Source organism: Cynocephalus volans, chromosome 4 (assembly GCF_027409185.1).
Source record: "Cynocephalus volans isolate mCynVol1 chromosome 4, mCynVol1.pri, whole genome shotgun sequence".
In the NCBI taxonomy this organism is placed as follows: domain Eukaryota; kingdom Metazoa; phylum Chordata; class Mammalia; order Dermoptera; family Cynocephalidae; genus Cynocephalus; species Cynocephalus volans.
This window is the reverse complement of record NC_084463.1, coordinates 73,547,923-73,565,532: the sequence shown is the minus strand read 5'-3', so window position 1 is coordinate 73,565,532 and position 17,610 is coordinate 73,547,923. Positions and strand designations below refer to the sequence as shown.

Genomic DNA, 17,610 nt, shown 5'->3' with positions numbered 1-17,610 from the left:
ACTCAGAGTGCCAGTGGATCAAAATAGTATTACCTGGGTAGATTCTGAGAGCATAATACATGCACAAATGACTTGCCACACACCCTCCTCTCTACTCTCCTAAGTTAGGGTTTTGCACATAGTTGGAACTCACTAAATCTTTAACTAATTGTATTGGACTTTTGATGGGAATGGTGAAAATCAAGGTTTTCCACATCTGACAAACTCAGAATAGTGGGAAAGACCCCCCTAAGCTAGAGACTTTACCTTCTTCCCTTCTCCTTGCCTGTCTCCCTCATTCCTTCCCTCCATTCCTCCACCCACTCACCCACCCGTCCATCTATACATTTATCTATCTATCATTTTTAAGTAACCCCTTCCAGGTATTTATGCAAGTAATGAAGCAGAGCATTAGGCTTAGTAATCATAGAGCATGTTAAAAAAAAACAATTCTAGAATCTCTGGATGGAGGAATCTGCATTTTGAGCAAACTTGTAAACACTTGACTCTGATTTAGGTGATCTAGAGGTTGCAGTTTCAGAAACAGCGAAATAAAAGGAAGGAATAGTACTTCTTTAGCCAATGAAATTTATGAGTGTAGTTACTTAGTATTTGTTTCATGTGGAAAAGGCATACCTAGTGGATACAGTATTTATAGTTGGAGAAGATCATATGCCCAGGTATGTCCTGCTCCCCTCAGTATTTCATTCCATTTACATTTCTATGGAAGCATGTCATAGGATAAAAGGTAAACGTATTCCCTTCCTCCATAAAAGTCCAGCCTGTCTATAGCTAATCTTCCTTAACCCCCCAAAAACTCCCAACATTTTAGACATAAGCAAAGGCTAGCTATTAGAATTATGTTCAGAGCATACGATGCAGATGTTGTTAATCCTTTTGATTTATTTGATTTTGAATTTTTAACTTAATTATTTAAAGCTACCAGCATTTAAAAGTCTTTTTTCCTCCCTCCCAAGAGCAAGTTATTTGAAATATCAGGTGTCTTTTTGTGGTTAGGAAATAATATGATTCTGTGAAGGAGTCTATGTGAGTAGTTCTCCACATTGGTTATATGTTAACTCATCATATCACCAAGAAGCCTAAAGAAGACATTTTTTTCTTGGTAGTATCCCATACCTGTTAGATCAGAATCTCTTTCTGGGAGTCAGTTATAAAGCTCTTGAAGGGATTCTACTGTAGCCAACGTGGCCCCCTCCATACTACAGATCCATGTGCTTCAAAGAAGGTGTGATTGGTGGTGTTTGTGATACATGTGTTTCTCCTTGCAAGATGGAAAGCTTCTGTGAGAGCAGAATACATATGCAAATGACTTCTTTCATAACCTTTTTCCTACTCTACAAAATTAAGATTTTGCACATAGTTGGAATTCACTGAATCTTTATTAAATCTTTTTTTTAGATGGGGATGGTGAAAATCAAGGTTTTCTTTATGCTCTGATTTGAATCTTTTTTGTTGTTATTGCTATCCCCTAGGACGGAAAGAAGAAGTTTGACAAAGAGAGTGAAAAATACTATTCTATTCTTGACAAGCATTTAAATTTGTCAGCAAAGAAAAAGGAGTCTCACTTGCAAGAGGTAAGCTTTTCCAATTGAAATGTAGAAAGGGCATTGGCATTAAGTCATGTAAAGTCAAAATTTCCACCAAAGATAGAAGTATCTCAAAGTCTGTTACTTTTTAATAAAATAATGACAATAACAGTAGCTAACTGAATTGAGCACTTACTGTGGATAGGTACTTTAGAAATATTATGACATTTACTATTGCAATTCTAAGTGTAAGATTTGTATTTCCTTCAGCAATGGGAAAGGTTGAAATAGACTTTTTCTTTTCTTCTCATTGGGCATATTTTAAAGGGGCAGGATCTATCAAATTTATGATACGGACTTCACGTTAAGTTACAAATATATGTGAGATTGTATTTAAAGCTTTGCTTCAGCATTGGGGAAAAAAAGATATACAACTACATGTTTTAAAATGTCAATTATTTTACAGCATTTTATTAAAGAAAAAATGAAAAGAAAGATTTTACTAACATATATACATGTAAGCAGTCTATGTCTTCCACTTGTCTAAAATATCTTATATTTTGTTCTTCCCACTGGTAGTGTTTTAACTGTCAATAAGAAAACAAAAAGTAGTGCTTTTGCTAAGGAATAATGCAGTTCCAGTTTCAGTGATGGGGTATGTCAAAAAATCAGACTCCCTTGGCCATTGTAACATCTGGGTTGGGTGTTGAGGTAGTTCATGTGCAGCTCGCTACTGCTATATCTGGAACTTCATTGGGAACTGGAACTATACTGAGTCTCCTTTAGTCTCTTTCTCCTTTCTCTATACTTCTAGATATCACAGTGGACAGCCTCTTTCAAACATCTCGTCTTGATCCTTCCCTTAGCAAATCCTCCTCTTTTTCTGAACTGCTTTTCAATTTCAACCTTGTCCTCTCTTTTTTTCTTTCCTATTTCTCCTACCTCTGAGTTCAGTGACAAGGCATGCTGCGTGAGGGTATGTTACAGCATTATAGTTTCCACAGCATCAAAAAAGTAATGGGAGTGTTATTTTGGCCTCTGATTCCTTTTTTCCAACATACTCATGTTCTCATCCCTGGCACTGAATTTTTTCATTTAAAGATCTTTAATATCGGGAAGTTTTGTTTTGCTTGATATTTATACATGAGTTCATGATAGCCTGTGTGTTCTGTTATTAACACATGCTATTAAAATAGTATAATTTAATATGCAATTGGGCGCTTTTGGAAGGTTTTTGTAGCTAAAGTAAAATGGAAGACAATCTGCTCTTAAGAAAAACTATATTTTATTTTAAATTTCTTGGATATATTTAATCACCTGAATATTTGTTACTGCTTGTTATAATTTAATATTATGTTTACATGTTCCAAAGGTCTTAAACACTCATATTTCTCTTTATGCTTTGCTCTAGAATAAACCTAAGGGAGAGTGGGGTTCTAGTATGAATGTGGACATAGTCACATGTTGACAGACTCCTCTAATTATCACCAGTACACCATCATCTGCCATGCCCAGGGTTATGGCCAGTGCCATTTAAAAAATTGACTGCCTCGATCCCTTAAGAACTTTAGGCTCTCGGTAAATATGAGAGGTTACTCTTAGACAAGACATTGTTTAAACCATCTCAAGGAAATTATAACTTTATCCTAATTGTAAAGTCCTCTAGAGGATATGTTTCAATTTTCCCTGACAAATTAGTTCGATATTTAATACTTTCTTTGCTAGTGGCCCTCAGTCCCTTAGGCTGTGGTATAATAGAATATTCATTCTGGTTCTCTATTTAGTTGGAGGTTGGAAAAGACTGTAACATAGTAACGTCCTTCTTCTCATCTCACTTCACAAACACACACACTTCTTTTGCAGGATGTATAGCCCCTGACATAACACAACACACCACAACAAATTGTGTTAAAGCAGCTTCTCGGGGGTATATAACATAGAAAAGGAAAAATGTGGCTTGAGTTTTTTTTTCCCCTTGCGCTTCCAGGAATCAAACCTGTTACAGTCAGATGTTGCCACAAACATATTTAATTCTGTGACACGAAAAGTCATCTGTTTCTTTCCAGAGCAGCTCTGGCCCTTCCGTCAACACCAAGCTTATCAACGTATTCTCAAAAAGACCCTTCTGTGCCTTCTCACCTGCACAGCTGACTCCTTATTCTTTTTGCTCATTGAAAACAAGTGGCTGCCAATTTCCAGGACTGAGTTAAAGGGTCAGCTTGTGTAGAGTTCCCATCAATTAGACAAGACGTTGGAGTAAACAATTGGAAAATTGGAAACAAACTTACCAAGATTATAGGCTTTATAGTAGATGAAAAGAAGTTATATTTGATATATGAATGAAAATTCCTAAGTGTAAAATAGGAAGAAATCATAAAGGAAATGTAGAAAGACCTGAATGCATAAAAATAAATAACCTATTTCAAAAGGCATTAAACCAAATTAAAAGGCAAAGCGTTAGAGAATTTAAAACAATGTATAACACAAGGTTACCATCTCTTATATACAAGAAGTTTTGCAAATCAGTATTTCCCACTGAAGTTTGAAAAAGCGAAACACTTCAGTGGAGAAAAAAGGGCTAAGGACACAAAAGGGCATTTATCAAAAAGGAAATATGAATCATAATAAATATTGTTAGTCTCAGTGACATCTGTGTTAAAAAACAGTACAAACTAATAATAAGATATCATTTTAAATTTATTAAAAGGTAATATCTATTGTTAACATGGGAAACTGGGCATACCTTTGCTGTCCTGATGGGAGCATAAAAAGATTCAATTATTCTTGAGGTGAATTAGACATCACATTTTAGCAAACCTTAAAGATACAAGGTAGTAGAGATGATTTTTATTGGTAGGAATTTACCCCAACAAAATTATCAGAGATAAGCATAAAAATAAATTGTATAAATATGTTGATCTGAGAATTATTCAAAAGCCAAAAATTTAGGAACTGTGTGTGTGTTTGTGTGTGTGTGTGTGTGTGTGAGAGAGAGAGAGAGAGAGAGAGAGAGAGAGAGAGAGAGAGAGATGCATCAAAATATTAACAGTGGGATTGCAATTCTTACTATATTTAAATTTCTCTATTATAATAATGAATAATAAAAATAAACTTAAAATAATGAAAAAAGATTCAGTCATTCTTGAGTTTTTTTGTTTTTTAGATTGTAAATATTCCTTTTTTAATCAAGGCTTTCAACATGCAACTGATTTCTTGAATAAAATGGAAAGTTTCCAATACATTAAAATATAAAATAAAATTAAAATATAAAATATTCACAAGTCACCATACATGCAACACCCAGCAGGAAAAACAAAAAACACATATTTATGACTTTTATAATTAGAAGAAAAAGTAAAGAAAAAAAATGGATTCCTTTTTAGAAATCCAGATTTGGATTTTCCACCTATCACTAAATACTATGTAACAGGTTCTTCTTAACCCCAACCCTTAAATGAAGTAAATCCCTTAAATTCAGTTCTTACACCTCTATTCTTATCCTTCGCTTTCTGTCCCTGAAATCTCGCCGGCTTCCATGTTGTCTGTAACATCTTGAATGTCTCCGAGGTCATGATCTTGTTATGCCTGATCATCTTCGTATTGCCCTCTGCCTGGCTACCAAGACTTTAGATTACCACTTCTTTGTGACACATGTGAAAGCTTGTGTCACATCACCATTTCTCCCAGGTTTCTTCCTATCTCTAATTTCCTTAATTATCCATTAATGCTGGTATTATTACTTATTATCAAATTTATGTTTGACTTTTCTCTTGCTTCTTTTACCCACATCTTTCAACTTAACTTTCTTGCGAGGATGCAACAGACAACCTTTATGATTTATCAAGTAAGACATCTCCTTTTATTCACGTGAACCCAGCCCCACCTCTTAATCAGTGGATTCTGCACTATCCTCATGTTAATCTTCTTGAAATGTGGCTTGGATTTTGTCAACACCATTCTCAAGCTTTTGCACTGTCTGTTGGATGAAGTCTATAATATACATTGTATCTTTTTTGCCTTAACTGCCATTTCTGAGTTCTGCGGTCCAGACCTCTAGTCACAAACCTTTTGATCAACTTGAACATAACTTGTTTTCCTGACTCTATTCCCTCACTCAAACTCTTCTCATTTTATCTCTACTTACTCTAAACCTCCTCATTTCTTCAGAGTCTAGCTCAAGTCTTTTCTCCTCTAGGAATGATTCGATAAGTATCACCTGAGGCTTTTCTCCCTATGTTGAATCAAGATAGCTTATTGTAGTTTGGGAGAAATTTAGATATCTGCAGAACCATGTGATTTTATTATGAAATTAATTCAGTGTCTTACTTTAGAGTGCCTTTTGCCTTGTAAACACTTTACGCTTGATCTGACATAGTTATGACTAGTGCTCCCTTTCAGTTTGAAAATTGTCCCACTTTGAGCAATAAATCATATGGTTACCCTACTTATCCAGTATGAAATATATAGCACCAGTTGCTAGCAGGTTTATAAGCAAGTGTTTGCTAGTGAACCACACACCATGAGTTTATGTACTAAAGGAATTCACCCCAGGTAATTAAGTCTTGTGCTGAAAAAGAATTAAGCTGTCATATTCCTTAAGTACTGTACACTCTGGATGACCTTTCAGAGTAGCTTTGGTATGCCACATTTCAGTTGTCTAGATTGCAAGTGGTGAAAACATCTCTAACTGGCGAATGTCATTATTTCTTTTATTCTTTTTTTGCCCTCTCCCCCTTTTGGGGTGGGGTGGAATGGGATTGTGCATGGCAAATAAGTTTCTAAAGAAATGACACTTAATACTCTTGTGTCTGGGGTCCCCAAGACTACTCCAAGGTTTTGAGATTTGTGAGGAGAACTCAACAGGGCTCAGCATACAGTCATGCTCCTGGCTATGATTTCTTACAGTGATAGTATACAAAGAAAAATCAGCACAGAGAAAGGGCACATGGGGCAAAGTCCAGGGGAAACCAGGTGCAGCCTTCCAGGAGTCCCCTCCCAGCGGAGACATATTGGACGTGCTTAATTCTCCCAGCAATGAGTTGTGACAATATGTGAAATGTTGTCTACCAAAGAAGCTCATTAGAGACTCATTACCCAGGGTTTTCACTAAAGATTGGTCACATAGAACCCTCTGCCTGGCATGTACCCAAATTCCAGACTCCCGGAAGGAAAGGAGGCATTCAGCGTAACCCATATCATTTGCACCATTTAGGCACATTTAGCCACTCTTACCAGTTAGAATGATGAAAACTTTCCAGAAATTCACAATCTCAGACACCAGCCAAGGGCCAACCTTGTAAGCAGACCTTTTGAAAGACCTGCTGTCTCTTTTCTGCATAGCCTGTTGACCAGAAATAACCATTTTAAGATCTAAAGGTGTCTCAACATTCTAGAGTTTGTTCCCATGTACTAGGCAGCACAATCACTGACATTATTTTTTTAAGTAAATAAAATCATCAAAATAACTTTGGAATAGAATGTTGCCTCCAAAACTGAAAATATCTTTGCACCTCTTCCACGCAGTGTTTTACTGAAGCTTGCTCTGGACAGCCCATGTGCACATCTCTTTCCAACTGCTGCATTCAGTGATGTTGGGGTTGTGGTTTGAAACTGGCCATTTTGGGACCACATTTACACCACAGAAATCAACAAATACTACAAATCAAGCCTTTCCCTTAAAAGAGCCAGTTGTTAAATATTTATTAGCACACCACCACTACCTATCCTTCATTACTAAGTTAATTCATTCTTATATGTAGAGTGGTCCCCTGAGCGATGGTAAGATTTATGTGGAATACTGATTTCCTTTTTGTTGATACCAGTATTTTTCCTAAATGATCTTTGGGACCTAATAAATTTTTGGTTCAAATCTCCTACCTTATTTATATATTCTTCACATGTATTAGTTTAAAAACAGTAAAAAATCCCTAGTGAGTTGTTGATAATATTGGGTTATTTTTAATTATATAAATAAATGCATAATAAGTATATTTAACTATTTTTAAAGGGGTTCCAAATTAAGTCTTAAGGAGCTATCATGTCCAAGCCAACAAACCTAATTTTGTCTTTTTTTCTTTTTTTTTTTTGGCTTTGTTTGTGAAAATAACATTGTAAATGACTCCAAAGCAATTTTCTTCTCCAAAATGGTTATTGATGGCTATTTAGTACTCCGGAGAGCCACTTCTTTCCATCTGCTTTTAGTGACCTCAGCTAGCAGCAGGCAGTGTGAAACTGGGCAAGAAAAGTAAATTATGTCTCTCTACCAAACCAACATCACTTTTAAAGAGTGTATCTGAGGGTGATAGTGAGCATGGAAGAGAGAAGAAAGGCAAAGTTAAAAAGAAAATGAAATGATCTCAATAACGTTCTCCCACACTTTGTCAGTAGAACCTTACTGCAATCAGAAGGAATAAATGTGCATGGCATTGATAGAGCGTGATTCATCAGGTTAGAGCCATTGAAATTTTTTTGGCTCTGCTACCAGTATTATCTTTCTAAAAGTTTTCCTAACGATGTGACCCTTCTGCTTAATATTCTCAGATGCTTCTCCCTCAACTAACATCCAAATTTGTTAAGCAGTGTCCAAGATCTTCAGTAGAGTGATGCCAACCTCTCTTTCCCCCCCTCTCTTCCATGTATTGACTCTGCAGCCAAACGCTGTCAAACTTTCATGCCTCTTTGCTTTTTCATGACAATTGCCCCTGCCTTTCTTTATCATTAAGTATTTACTGTCAATTGCTTGTTCTAAGATTTAACATAAACACCACCATTTTTCCCATAATTTAGTCTCTCCTTCTATGATCCCGTAGATTTTTATATACTTCTTTTGTAATAAGTTTCTAATGTAATGAATGTTGTATGCTTATTGAGTTTGTGTGTGTGTGTGTGTGTGTGTGTGTGTGTGTGTTTCTCCTGTGGACAAAGACTACAGTAAGTGCTATATTAAAACGTTTTTTCAAGACCTAACTTTTAATAATGATTTCAGAGTAGAGCAGGAATTGAGTCCCTCTCTATGTAGAATGATAAATAATCACTCCCTCTGTCATACTTTCCCTGTTTTTTACTCTTTAGGCAGATACACAGATTGACCGAGAACATCAAAACTTCTACGAAGCATCATTAGAATATGTATTTAAAATCCAAGAGGTTCAAGAAAAAAAGAAGTTTGAATTTGTTGAACCGGTAAGTTTTAGTTTCCCTTTAAAACAGTAGTCCCAGAAACTATTTTAAAAAAACTTAACGGTGTTTTTCTATTGAAAATTTTGATTTGTAAAAATAAAAGGAGGAGGGTACGGAGGGATGATAGGTGGAGCACGGAGAACTTTTGGGGTAGTGAAACTACTCTGTATGATACTGTAATTGTGGATGCACATCATTATCCATTTGCCAAAACCCACAGAATGTACAGTACAAAAAGTGAGCCCTAATATAAACTATGGCCTCAGTTAGTAATAATGTATCAGTGCTGGCTCATCAACTGTACCAAATGTAATACAGGAATGCCAGATGTTAATAATAGAGGAAACTATGTGTGGGGATTACAGGGTGCAGGAGGATATGTGGGCTCGGGTATATGCGAACTCCCTACTTACCACTCAGTTTTGTTGATAAACCTAAAACTGCTCTTAAAATAAAGTGTATTAATTTAAATCATAGAAAACAAATAAAAGGATATATATTATCGATACATGAATGAATACACCTCACCAGTAAAGTAACCCATTTACCAAACCTTTAGGTGAAGGGAGAAAACTTAAGGCTAATGCTTTTCCCTTTGTTCCACGCTCCCTTTCCTTACATGGCGGGGATCTGCCTGACTTTCTTATGAAGTCATTATTTTACAAAGTCAGTGTAGAAAGTAATGGATTCCCTAATGTAAACTGCATTACAGAAAATAACAGGTGGCTGGTCTTTATAAGCTTACTTCATTTTCTTAGCATTTTTTTTCAAGTGACACTCTTATATGTGACAATAGTGTCTAAATGGGCATATTCATAAGGTGGCATCTATGATGAATATAGGTAAGCTCTAGAGTCAAAGTGATCATCTGCTATATGTTCTCCTCAATTCCCATGAGGTGAGAGGACAGGGTTAATAAAAGCATAAGTAATGAAATATCTAATTAAAGTCATTCTTTTCTTCCTATGTCAGTCTTTTAAAAAATCAATTATAATAAAAAATGAAATACCCTGTTTCTATTTTAGTGGAGATGATAGGGGGAAGGGAAGGAAAGACAACATTTTAAAATAAACAACCTGCTTCATATTTGACATAATTCAGTTCCTAATGGAAACCTACTAGTGATGCCCTAAAGATAGTGAGAAACTGAGACAGAGCAGAAGCTGGGGATAAGTCCCTACCTGGCTTCCAGGACCTCTGTTTTGCTCCTTTTCCTTCCGCTGGAGCCACCTGACTCCCTCCTGTAAACTAGGCACTTGGCAAGTTTACTTGTAAGACCAGCCCTTCAGCTAGAAGAATTAAGGAGTTTGAGACCACAACTGAGGCTCAGGGATTTAACTTTTACCTTTTATTTGGAATAACAGACTTAAGTCCAAGTTCTGTTTGCCAAGCAGTTAAGTTCTTGAATCCCTTTAATGAATTTGTAACTTCTTATGTAGTAGATTCTTTGAGGATCTGATTAAACTTTACATGACTTAGGGTGCCTTCTGAAGCACATCTGGGGCTCATGGGCAACTAGCCAGCCTAACCCCTCTTCTCAGAAGAAGACCACCACTTACAATTCCTGTTCCCCTTCTCTTTGACTAAGTCCTGCCCCAGAATCCCACCATGGTTTTCGAAGCCTCTACTTGCTGGCAAACTTCTTCCCTAGTGCCTGCCTCCTGAGACTTCTGAATTTTAGCTCTTCCAAACTATCAGAGAGACTCCATTATTTCTGACAGTTTTCCTGTATATTTCTTCCTTTCATGTTCCCATTTCCATCAGACACTGTGCTCATCTGCTGTACTGTTATTCCTCCTCACACCTGAGATGATCCTTTCACATCTGCATTTCTTTCTCCCTCCTGGAGGGGGACATGGGAGTAGCCTGTTTCTCTAATTCTTTTTATAGCCTGTCCTGTCTGGGAGCACTGAACTAGATCATTCTATAAGATGACCTCAGATGTATAAAGAGATGATTGTAAAATCATTTGCTTACAGGTGGCAGAAGGAATGGTAAGAATTTATAAATGCCTGTGAAAATAATGTAGAGAAGTGAAAGCCATCCTTCAATTGAAATGTGTTCTTTTCCTTTCCCTTACCTTATCCTAAATTGTGATGTTCTGATAAGTCTTCCATAATGCATGCCTTTCTTATGACACTGCAATCAAAACTGATGTTAAATTTGTCCTTTTTCCAAAATATTTTCTTGGCTGCTGTGTTTTTCCTATTAGAATGTCTGGCCAAACTAAATAGTACTGTCAGTTTAGTCTTATCCTCATTTTTAGTCTCAAAGTCTCATCCATGGAGTTCTACTTACTTTCCTCCTCAATAATGAGAAGAGTAGAAATGGGACCGATGAAACATGAGCATGCATGTTGATCTTCAGGTTATGTGTTCACAAATTAATTTGGAGAAAAAGCTTGTAAAGTTATAAAAACAAAGCTCCCGGGAACTAACATAAAAACATGTGAGAACACTTTAATGTCTTTTCAGTTTTTATCCTGTTTGCATTACTGTTGCATACTGCAAAAATCTAGTAGTCTATTCTAGTTTTAGCTTAGATTAATTTAACAAATAAGCATTAGAGTAAAGCAGATAACCTAGGGATGGGACATATCTCCTTCCTACTGTAAGATATCAAGTAGAAAATAACAATAGGGGATGGTGGTTCATATTAAATAATATTCTTACCTTATAATGATACAGCTGAAATAATTTTACATTGTTTCAAATAATATCAAGCTCCTACTAATTGTCATAAAACTTCTATAGAATATTTAGGTGCTATTAGGAATAAATATTTCTATGTTGCCATTATTCCAAGGAACAGCTAGATCTGATACACGGAATAAAAGGGGACATTTATGTATTTTTTATAAATAAATTATATGTTATTTTTAAAGTATATGTGAAAATTAACTTTTTAAACTCAAGTCTCCATAAAGTATAAAATTTTAATGGCCATTTTTTTTTCTGTTTTTTATATTTTGTATGAAAAAGGATTGTAGCTCATGGGTGATCCACCCACTTATGGCTATTGAGCACTTGATATAAGGCTAGTCTAGATTAAGATGTGCTGTAAGTGTAAAAATAAACACCAGATCAGTAAGTTTTAGCATGAGAGCCAGCCCACGGCTCACTTCAGAGAGCGCGGTGCTGACAACACCAAGTCAAGGGTTAAGAACCTCTTAGCAGTCATCTTTTTTTTTTTTAAAAAAAGATAGTTTTAGTATGGACAAAACTTAAAATATCTCATTAATACCTCTTTTATGTTGATTATATTGAAATGATATTTTGGGTATATTGTGATAAAATTGCTCAAATTAATTTCACTTGTTTTTTATGTACTTTTATTTCTTTTTAATGGGGCTACTAGAAAATTACACATTGGCTTGCGTTTGTGGCCCACATATTTTTGTTGAGCAGTTGTTCTGTTGAGCCACGTCCTCTTGAATTTGCCAACAAGATATACAAGTTCAGGTCTGTAATGGGGGAAAGAGATCAGAGAGGGAGAAATAGCATCTCCTGACTCTTGGTCATAAGATCTTCCTACTCCTGGAATTTGTGAGAATTTTTTGAGAGATTAGAAGAAAAAATTCAAGTAGTACACGGGACATGAACAGCTTAAATAAGGGAGTAGAGGAGCCCTGGGGTATCCGAAATATTTTATGATACATAAAGGTTTGTTGCTCGGAAAACTAAAAGAATCTTTTTATAACCTAACTCCCTGTGGTTCATTCAGTTGCAGTTTGTGTATGTTTGGTTACGTCCTCTGAGCTTGCGTAGTTGAGACTAATGTTATGTGGGCAACTTCTATGCGCTATGTGTTTTCCCTGGGTTATATCACAAAACCTCACAATAGCATTGTTATAAGGTACTTGCTAGATGAGGAAGCTAAGCCAAAGAAAGATTGTTAGTTGCCTGAGGCCGCAAACCTGAAGTCGCAGATAGTCAGGAACCCGGAGCCCTAATATGAAGTCACATGTCATACCACTTACTGCCGCAGTGGCTGCTGGACTACAAAAATTAGTCCTTCCTAATTTCTGCTCTGACCAAATAAAATGGATTACCTTAGAAAATTGTATCGTGTTGCTATTTTAATTCCTTAAAATCAGAAGAAAATAAGAGGTTTACCTTTACTTTGGAAGGTAAAGTCAGAAAATAGTATAATAAAATAATAATGTAATACAATATAATAATATAAATATATAAAAATAATATAAATGCATAATTAATAATATAATACATAATAATATAACAATAATAATATAGGAAAATAATATAATAGCTAAGTAGTGGAAATAAGATGGAATTGGGCTCCACGTCTTACAGCTGTGCAAGTTTGGCACGTTTTTCAAGCTCTGTGCCTTGGGTTTTTATCTGTAAATTGAGGATAAAAGTAATATGTAGTTCCCAGGACTGTGGTGAGTATCAACCAACACAGGTAATGCACAGAGCAAGTGCCCAGGGCATCGTTAGCATCAGCAGGGTAGCAGTTAGTGTGAACTATAACTCTTGCTATGATTGCTAGGTATGAAAATAACATTTATGCGTCCATTTATTAGTTGTAGCTTTAAAGCCCAATGTAGCTTTTTAAAAAACACATTTTACCTTAACGTGCTTCTAAATATACATCTACAGTAAGTTTTTTAAGAGCATTTTTATATTAGAGTATTCTTATTAGACTTCATTTTAGTCTTTTGGTATTGTTTGAAGTTAATATGGAAAATGAGTATAAATCATTTTATACAAACTGAAATATACTGCTTTTGATGCTCTTTTCTTGGACTGCTAAGTTCAATTTTAAAATTACTGAAGAAAATGTCATTTAATTTGCTAATATATTTTAGATTATTTTGTCATGAAGTATGCTATAAAATTCTTTTTAGGATCTCTAAGTTTAAAAAGTTTATATAATTTTGAGACTAAACATTAGCTACTTGCTAAGGTTAAAAAAAAATCCATCAGTGAGTATCTAGACCTGCAGGTTTTAAAAGTTAAACCTTTTTGTGTGCTTTTTCTTTTTCAATATGATTGGTTAGCTTTCATTTAGAGAATTTAATTTAGAGGAAAACAAAGTAAACAAATAAGATAGTGTAGTGTGTGTGTGTGTGTGTGTGTGTGTGTGTGTGTGTGTGTGTGTGTGTGTGTGTGTGTAGAAACTCTGTTGTAGGACTAAAGGTTAAATTTCTATCCTGCTTAAAACCTAAATTCAATTATTCTATAAAAATGAAACAAAGTTTTTTTCAGGTCATATATCTTAAGTAAAAATAAAATCTGTAATGGTCCTTGGATTTAGTTCTAGGTACTGCTGTTGAAAATCTGACTTTTGTAGTAGCAGTTTGACAGTGAATAGAATTTTGTATAAGTGAGGGTAATACATCCTGTTTGTTTGGCTGGCTAGTCCCTTGAACTTTGTTTTAGAAATCAATCATGTAGTCTGCTGGACTTCATCACCTCGCTGGCTACATTGCCTTCTTCATTCCGTTGAGCTGTACAGAGAAGCTGACTGTTCTTCGTTGCTTCTGATTCTTTACCACAAAAGTTTACCTCAGGCTACTTCATCTGAATTCCATCATCTTGAGTGCTTAGAAACGCATCTTTGCACGAATTCCGGTGATTTCTTCACTGCTGAGGCAATATATGGCCACGACGTTGCTTTATTAATTGAATCATATCTGTCCATGTATTCCTTTGTCCTTCCATCCTTTCATCATCCTGTTTCAAAGGTTGTCTACCCAAACCTCAGTTGGCCAGCCACTTTCCATCCTTGCCTCTTTTTTATCCTCAGTCCTCACTATTCCTTTGGTTAGATGTTCATACCCTTTCATTTCCATTCAGTGAACTCCTCTGAACAAGTATGCATTAGACTAAAAACACCCTGTAGTCATTTTGGATCTATCCTCTACGATGCTTATCTCTAAGTTTCCTCAAAGTAGGGAATTGCAAAGACTACAGATCTAACTCACAGGCATGATGTTTTTACAGTGTGAAAATTGATGCCTTTGCTTTGCCTTGCTTTTCTGGTTTTCCTGAAGGTTTGGGTGGCCAAGTGGAGGATGGAACTTTGCCTTATAAGATTTTCATTTCTTTTAGTGCGTTAATGATGCTCTGTGTATGGGAAGTGTTTTTATTTTTTAAAAAGCAACTTTATTCAGATGTAATTCACATACCTTACAGTTCACCCATTTAAAGTGTACAATTAAATAGTTTTTAATATATTCACAGATATGTGCAACAATAACCATAACATATTTTGGAATATTTTTATCACCTCAAAAATAAACCTCATACCTTTTATTATCACTCCCTTCATACTTCATAACCTTCAACCCTAATCAACCACGAATCTACTTTCTGTCTCTATAGATTTGCCTATTCTAGATATTTCATATACATGGAATTATATAATATGTGATCTTTTGTGATTGGCTTCTTTTACTAGGCAAAATGTTTTTAAGGTTCATCCATGTTAAAGTGTGCATCAATACTTCATTCCTTCTTAGAACCAAACAATATTTCATTATATGAATAGAACGTGTTTTGTTTATTCATTTGTCAGTTGATGGATACCTTTTGACTATTTATGAATAGTGTTGCTATAAACGTTCACGTACAAGTTTTTGTGTAGATAAATGTTTTTCTCTCTCTTGAAGTGGAATTACTGAGTTGTATGGTAACTCTCTATTTAACTACTCAAGGAACTACCAGACTATTTTCCAATGTAACTGTACCATTTTACATTCTCAATAGTAGTGTGTGAGGAGTTCAATTTTTCCACATCCCCTCCAACATTTGCTATTATCTCCCCCCCCCACACACCTTTTTTTTTGTTGTTGGCTGGCCAGCACAGGGATCAAACCCAGCACCTTGGTGTTATCAGCACCATGTTCTAACTAACTGAGCCAACCAGCCAGCCCTGTATCTCACTTTTTGAGTCTAGCCATCCTAGAGAGCATGAAGTTGTATCCCATTGTGGAAGGGTTCCATAGAAATTAACTGTGAGGTCTCTGTCAAAACTCAAGAACAAATTCAGAACATGATTAGCAGTGTAGCTCAGGGCAGGTGGGACATAACTACCACTCTAAGCATTTTAATAGGTTAAGAAAATTAATTGTAATAATTAATGATTGTTAGAAAAGAGAACAGGCATGTAGGAACGGATTGCATCATTACAAAAGCGTTAACATCCCAGTTTTTGCTCAGTTTGAGCAACAGTATCTGGAATTACTGCATCTGCTGCTTCGAGGGGTCTTTGTCCTCGCTCCCACGGTGCTCCAACCCTTTCCTCAGCTCTTGCCTTTCTGCTTTCACCTTATCGCTGGTAACTGTGGGCCCTTAAGGCTTGAAACTTTTGCAGGTGCCACATCCATACTGCATTTAGTTAATTGTCAGATGATTAATGGGCTAGGTAATAATGAATATTTGTTCCTTTGCTGACTTGTAATGGATTCTTTTAAAAAGATTATTTATTTGTAAAGGTAGTATCAATTTTTTCATTTGGTCAGGTTATTGGAGTGACAGGAATCTGATTCTAAAACCCTGGGGATTAATAAAGTGCTGTATGAGATTTTCCCCATGATAAAAGGAACTTTCTTTGTGTTAAAACCTAATCTACCTAGTACAAGGGTACTTCAGAAAGTTCATGGAAAGATTCATAATCTCTTTTAGTTCTATGTTTTTCCATGAACTTTTTGAATTTCCCTAATAGTTTGTAGTTATTGTTACTGTATTTGTTTGTTTGTTTGTTTAGGTTATGGCTGGTTTGGGGTACTGTTATTTTTAAAGGTCAGACTGGCTTTTAAGTAAACTAAGACCTGTCTTTCCCACAACACCTCAGCCACTCAGGCAGATTGACCAAAGAAAATGACATGTGAGGAATGCAATTCTTAGAGGTCTTCAGGCTGTCCTATTAAGTTCTCCTGGAGGATAAAATGAACTAGCATATATTCAAACAAGGTTTAACTTTGCTGCCATCTAGAGGCAGTTATTTCACACTTGCTGTCTTTATTTAAAACCCCCAAGAGCTGCTTCCAAAGAAGATGTGGAACAGAAGGAGAAGGTGGGAGTTTCTTTGTATGTAATTTCTGTGTCCCTTCCATAGAATCATATATTTCCTAGTGGGTGCTCAGCACGCATTGTGAGATTAAAACATATTTCTCTGCTTCTAAGTGAATCCACATTCTGCTTGAGGATGGCAGTGGATTTATTTTCATCATACTGAAGTTGCTGCATATAAAATGTTGAGGATAAAGAGCAGTCTGAAGAAAGTGGAGATGCCGGTATCTTATCTTTTAAAGTATGATTAAGAATTTAAAAGTAGAGCTCAGTGGAAAATGTTGGTTTACCAAAGTTGTCATTAAAATGCTTTGATACGAGAGTTTTAGTTTGGGGACCCTTGTGCTATTCAGTGAATCTGCAAGCCTTAAGAAGCCCTTTGTGAGAGGGTGTGTCTCATAGGTAGTGAGGAGTTCAGTGGAGAGCACCCAGCATCTTTTCCAGATGTCTAATCTTTTGACATATAATAACATAACTTTAAGGCTAGAGCATCAAGCCACGATAGAGCAATTCAAATATATCATGAACGGCGCTTCCAGTCAAGATGGCGGAATAGATGGTCCCCAGCGTCGCTCTTTCCCACAAATCAACCAATTTACAACTATAAAAAAGCAACAGCAGCCAAGCTGGAGCTTCTAGAGCTCAGGGGAAGAGGAGGAGAGACCTATGGAGTGCATGAAGGCAGGAGAAGCCACGATGAGAGAAAGAAAAAAACCACACCAACCATTTCGTGCCATGGCCGCTTTAAGGCTGGAGCTGGCAAAAGCCACAACTGTGCCTTTCAGATGAAGTTGCTTGGAGGCGGCCCCCAGGCCAGCAAGACCACTAATAGGGTTCCCGTGGACCCACATAGGAGTGAGGAGCCA

At 36.1% G+C, this 17,610-nt stretch overlaps 1 protein-coding gene across 1 annotated transcript in view; it reads left to right on the top strand.

Moving 5' to 3' along the window:
- Positions 1-17,610, top strand: part of ARHGAP42 (Rho GTPase activating protein 42) — a 286,282-nt gene that overhangs the window by 205,579 nt on the left and 63,093 nt on the right. Inside the window, exons 5-6 of the mRNA XM_063093670.1 lie at positions 1,473-1,574; positions 8,598-8,708. Of these exons, the coding sequence (XP_062949740.1) occupies positions 1,473-1,574; positions 8,598-8,708 (213 nt within the window). The remainder of the gene's footprint in view (positions 1-1,472; positions 1,575-8,597; positions 8,709-17,610) is intronic.